At 43.3% G+C, this 6,272-nt stretch overlaps 1 protein-coding gene across 1 annotated transcript; it reads left to right on the top strand.

The window, feature by feature from the left end:
• Nucleotides 1-8: 8 nt before the first annotated feature.
• Nucleotides 9-4,882, top strand: LOC109482826. Its single transcript, XM_019785671.1, has 9 exons — nt 9-1,639; nt 2,033-2,316; nt 2,483-2,698; nt 2,964-3,197; nt 3,304-3,395; nt 3,564-3,766; nt 3,972-4,334; nt 4,513-4,645; nt 4,845-4,882. The coding sequence occupies exons 1-9, from the start codon at nt 743-745 to the stop codon at nt 4,880-4,882; spliced, it is 2,460 nt and encodes an 819-aa protein (XP_019641230.1). The 5' UTR covers nt 9-742.
• The last annotated feature ends 1,390 nt before the right edge of the window (nt 4,883-6,272 follow it).

Raw genomic sequence — 6,272 nt, 5'->3', positions numbered from 1 at the left:
CACGCCTGTTTCAAAATCCCTGCTTCCGATCACTTAGTTCTTCGCGTTCGAAAGATGATGCAATCTCGCTACGGGGGAAACATCGCGAGACCACGCGAGAACCAGCGAGAATGGGCATAATGGCGGCGGACGTAACCACTACGTAAATTACGACAAATATCTCGTAATAACAACACAATAAAGCATGCCACGAATAAACAAACCACTCTCACAGGGTCTTCATGATGTGTTTTATTAAATATTAGTCAGCAAATGGTACATATTGGGGGATATAACAAAACTAGAGCCTGAAGTCGCCGTCTTGGCACGACTCAGGTCACTTGCAGTTCTGCTCAGGCTCGTTAGGCGGGAAAAATGGAGCGAGCGGGAGTTTAAACCATAGCGCCCCTTATACAGTTTTCACCCAGGTAATTTTCCGTTTTTTGTGAAGCTGAAGTATCAGTTTGAATCATACATTAGAGTTTCTGGTTGGCAAGGTTTTTTTTGACATGTGATTTACGCAAGTACGAGGTGTACTTCGTATTTACGAGGTGTAAACATTGCCGGCCCCGGTGCCGAACCCGGAAGTGATACGCACGTACGTACTACATGTAAATTACAGAGCTTAGCAATAATTTCCCTCGTGTTTCATGGTTCCAATACATTATTTTATACCCCCATATCATTTTTTAACAGGTGTAGCTCCCGCTCCAGAGATGGTGACTAAGTAGCCACCCCCCCCCTCCCCACCCCACCTTTCAGAATGGCTCAGGTAACTGCAAGTCAACATTTGAAAAACCTGAGAAACTTGTGCAGGATTTGTGGTCGGAATTCCCTTTCAAGAGCCCAGCAAATAGCGGGACTGTCTTCATTACCGTGCTACAAATATGTGGAAGCTATCAAACACACCTTTGCAATTGATGTTTCAGCAGACAATAGTGAGCAACACCCCCCCAACTTCTGTTTAAGTTGTAGAAAGAAACTATCGAACAAGAACGTGAACTACATAGGAACTGCTCAAGAAGTATGGCCTTTTCATTCTGAAACATGCACTGTGTGTAGCCACTCTAACAGACTTAAAAGGGGCGGTCGCCCTAAGAAGATGAACTATGGTGGGAGACCAAAATCTACATGCAGGAGTGCCATGACAGACATGGAAGTAGGGGAATATCAGGTGCATTTTAATTCAGAGATGCAAGAAGTAGGCTTGGAAGCGCCCCCGGCCCCAACAGCCTACGGTGTACTGCCCGTGCCAGTCTTTGCAAGTGTACAGTCCCCCCCACCCTGCGGTGTTCCTGTGATGCCGGGGTCCGCTTGTGCAAGTGTACAGTCCCCCCCACCCTGTGGTGTTCCTGTGATGCCGGGGTCCGCTTGTGCAAGTGTACAGTCCCCCCCACCCTGCGGTGTTCCTGTGATGCCGGGGTCCGCTTGTGCAAGTCTACAGTCCCCCCCACCCTGTGGTGTTCCTGTGATGCCGGAGTCGGGTTGTGCTGCCTCACCTGCACCAATACCAGAACCAATGCACATTCAACAAGTGATTGAACAAGTGAAACAACCTGGACCACTGAGGCCATGGGAGGATAAGTTGTTGGCTCCTCTTATCAAGAGGAAGCTGACTTCATCCTCCCATGGTCTCATAAAGTGCAAGACTGGAGGGCAAGTGAGTGTTATCAATACATTGTCAATCATTTGTGACCAGTTGTCAATAATAAATAGTTGGCAGTATTTGACATTTATCATCAAAATCAATGATCTGCAATTGAAGTTCATCTTGTCTACACTTAGTTACAAATATTTATCAAGTCTATCAAATCAGAAACAACAACAAAAATACATACATACATTCAATGCATCCTCTAATACATGTCTTTACCTCTATTGTATACAATAAACCAGCTGATACAAATCAATGAAATTAATTACATTGAAAACAGATTATATCACAGATTATATCACTTAATCACCTTAGAGATTTTTCATGATCCTAGGAAACAATTTTACGTGGAATAGGTACATTATTATTAAGACTTTTTTTACTGTCCAAAAATTACAGCCCATAACACTAGTGAAAATCACAAGTGCACGCAAACCAAGCTCGGAGGCCAGCTCCTCTACTGTAAGAAGAAGGACAAGTGAACTACAGCAGGCACGTGCAGCAGCTAGTGGTGGGGAGGAGCAAGCCCAGCTTGTAATGGAACTCCGGGCCATCACGAGACAGGACCTGGCGCGAACACTGCAGGAGCTTAGCTTGGACACCATCCGCCTCCCAACAGGGCATCTGCTGGCCGCCGCCGTCGACCTAGGTCTCACCTGGAGTCAGACAAGAAACCTCAAAAGGTTTGTCTTCAATACCATTAAATGCATCTAAAAATGTTTCACTGCAAAAACAGTAAGTTGCAATCATACATAAGCTAAAAAACCCAGTTATAAAACATATGATACAACTGTGTATGATTAAAATGCACCTATTAGTACCAGTAGTAATAATAGTACATTTTTTCAGATGGATGAAGCAGTATCACATTGTGAGTGAAAGTGAGAGAAGTTCCAGGAAGGTGGCAGCAGCTCTGTTAGAGAAACAGGAGGTGGTGGCAGACCTGATCCCCCTGGTGGTGAAGGGAGAGGGCCAGGGGAAGGTGGTCGAGCTACGGCCCTGTGCAAAAGTGGCCAACCTGGAGGTGTCCATCTTGGATAACATTGATCGGACGGCCCAAGCAGGGTGAGCATACATACCTGAATTTACTTACGTCTCTGCAATTAGGAGCGAGTGGGCGGGTATCCCTTGGTAGCTCCTGTGTCCATCGTCGTCTCAATGTACGACTGGCTGACCGTCTCCGTCGGAGACATAGATTCTAGTTTGATAAATAAAACAACATGGCCTTATTTAATTAACTGATCCATGAATTACTGCCATGTAAGACAGCAGCAAGCAAGTGAAATTTGCAATACTTCATATTTTTTCAAACATATTTTTCTGTTTACAGACATCTTGACTGGTACAACCAGCAAATCCCAGAGGATGAGGTGTGGATAAAGGTGCTGGGTGACCATGGGGGGGACCTATTCAAGATGGGTTTCCAGGTTATGAACCAGCCACACCCGAACGCCAGCACTGCTGTGTTCTGTGCTTTCCAAGCCAAGGATAGTAGGGAAAACCTGATGAGCGCCACAAAGGACCTATGTACTGAGGTGGGAGAGATGGCTGGGACAATATGGACGTAAGTTTTCAGATGAAGACTTTAAAAGTTCAAAATGTCTTTCCAATGAACTCATTTCCATCCACCACAATACAATGTATTTTAAAATGCCTACCTTCATTTTCAGCTCCCCGGATGGCAGTGAGAAGCACCTGCGGATTTTCGTGTCCGGTGACTACATGATCCTGTCACTGTGGTTTGGACTGTCTGGACCCTGTGGTAAGTGTACAAATCATTAGTAACAAATATCAAGAGAGGATACAGGAGTACAGGACTTAAAGTCTTGATTAAGCAAAGACTAGTCTACGGGTTATCACAATGTATGCAATAACCAGTAGTACTTAATACAACAACTACAACTATTCTTCACACCCTTATGTCATACAGGCTCATATCCTTGTCTGTACTGTCAAGTACACAAGCAAGACATGAAGAAAGCCGAACCTGAGCAAGTCCCTGCAAGGCGCACACTCGCGTCGCTAGCTGCGAACCACAGATCCTTTCAAGAGGATGGATGCGGTGACATTCGGAGGGCAAAGAGCTACATGAATGTCATCGCTCCGCAGATGTTGGCGATAGAGACTGACCAGGTATTTCCCCCCTTCAGAGTGTGTCATCCTAAGATAAATTATTAAGGCACAGTGTAATATCTCCCTAAATGTTATGTGGTAGAGCTGCAAACGTAACAACTAACAAGCAGTACAAATACTGTTACAGTGGTTTTGCTACATACATGTAGTACTTGATACTTGTACACTACACTTACAAGATGTTAATTTTTTTTTTATATTTTAGGTGTGCATACCAGCACTCCATATATCCCTTGGTATTTTCCATAAGCTCTTCCGAATGTTGGAGAATGATCTGCGAGATCTGGATGTGATTATGGGCACTCACATTTCCAAAGTCACCCTTGCCGACCCTGACGTTGACAGAGCGGAGGTCCTGCTGCACCCTGACCTCTACACGCTGGCTGGGTATGTGGAGTCGGTGGAGGAGGCACGGCAGTTCGATGTGGAGGTAGAAGAGTTAGAAGAAGAGATGGAGGAGATTGAAGATCTGCTGGCGTGGGCGATGTTCCAAGGTCAAGAACACTGCCTCAATGTCCTGTCCCTCCAACTGCGCTTTCAGAAGATGGAGAAGCGCAAGGAAGATCTGGTAAGATTCAATGAATGAATCAACAAATGTGGTAATTGTAGGAGATAGAAACTACAAACTTGCCAAGTCATCATGTGGGTGATCCATACCTGTTATATTTCTGTATCTATTTCTGTATGTCAATGGTGGGAAAGATTATACAAGATCAATTACAGTTACACAATATTCTTCACTGCAGATATCAAAAGCTGCAGAAGTAAGGGAGCGAGGAGGACTGAAGCTGTCCAACGGCCCGCTCGGCAGCTTGCTGGACCCTGTACTACAGGAGTACAGGGTGAAGCGCCAGGCGTATCACACTCAGGCCTTCATAGGCAATCATGTAAACATCATGCTCAAGGTAACAACATTTCCAATTGTCTTTGATGCAATATATATGCATATATATAAATTAGGAAGAAAACACAAAAGGTTGCTATTTCATCTATTTCATCTAAAGGTTGCTATTTCAAAGTAACATCTCATACTTTGAAATGAGGACTAAAAGAGGACTTACTTGACTGATCCTTGCAGGAAGCTCCCATCAGACGCCTGACGTCTATCACCACTGAAAAGGCCATGGAGCTGGTAGACGAGCAGGACATGCCCCTAGCTGTGTACACCAGAGCCAGGAACCTGCAAGTCAAATATGAGAAGACATTCTCATTGTTCTCTGAATGCCACAACAAGTACTCCCACGCCAGGCCCGTGTCTGCTGAAGACATTTCTTCATTAGGTGAGAGATGATTGGCTTGAAACATTAGCACCAGGATCATTAGCATAAAGAAACAAATTTTGCCGAGTTAACATGTATTTTTTAAAGAGAATGCAATAAAATCCACATAATGTTGATTCAAACTTGATCAGAAAATATCAATACTTTGCAATGTCTCTAAGTTTATACAGTCAACCTGAATTAACAACAAATACTTCCTTCCCAGACGTCAGCATTAAGGCCTTTATGGCCTTCTTCCGCGCATCTTTCCCACAAGTGAGTGTACCAATCAAGATGCACCTCCTGGAACGCCATGCAATACCATGGATGGAGAAATGGAGGTTTGGCTTGGGATACTTTGGAGAGCAAGGTATTGAGACGATGCATGCCCAGTTTAACATTATCTCAAGGGCGACGTGTGGGATCAAGGAGAAAACAGAGCAGCTCAAGGCCACCCTGAAGCGGCATTTACTCAAGTCATGCCCCACACGGGTAGGAGGGGTTCCTGATCCAACTCCACGCAACAAAACAAATTAATCAATAAAACTTGTTCTGGCTTCAAATTCCCGACAGTACAAATGCACTCTGTTGTAATCTATGAATGTAGATTTATGATCCAGGATGTTATTGTTATCTTACAAGTAATTTTTAAACAAATTCTATGTAACATAATTGAAGCTTATATATGATAAATTATCAACTGGACAATGACATAGTGATTATCATAATTAATGTAACCTTCCTGATAATTTTAAAGCTTTAGAAATGAATTAGAATTCTTACTTAAAATTTGATAGAACTGTTATACATGTACAGTATATTGCTCGATACAGTATACCATGTACTAATTTTAAGGATGTACATTTGTACCTGTACCTGATAGAATGGTACATGCTCAGTTACAGGATAGAATCTGATAGATTGCAACATGTATGTGCAGTTCAATGGCTTGTACCTTTAAAAATGAACATGGTTGTAAATTTTCTTATTTTTTGTGGGGCACCTGAAGTTTTCAGTGCCAGAATGATAGCCTGAAGAATACATGACAGGAGAGAGAAGTACCCAGCTTTAATGATGTGTACAATGTGCTAGAGTTGAGCTATTCCTGTTGTGCAATACATTGTATATTATCTGTTATCTACAGATAATAGCAATAATTAAAGAGACACCAAGTTTTTGTTCTGTATAAACTTTGCACTAGAATAGATACCTTGAGGTGTAACTGTAAGGTTATCACCCGTAGAGCC

This window comes from Branchiostoma belcheri, unplaced genomic scaffold (assembly GCF_001625305.1).
Source record: "Branchiostoma belcheri isolate BF01 breed outbred unplaced genomic scaffold, Haploidv18h27 scaffold603, whole genome shotgun sequence".
Lineage (NCBI taxonomy): Eukaryota > Metazoa > Chordata > Leptocardii > Amphioxiformes > Branchiostomatidae > Branchiostoma > Branchiostoma belcheri.
This window is presented reverse-complemented; position numbering and strand designations above follow the sequence as displayed.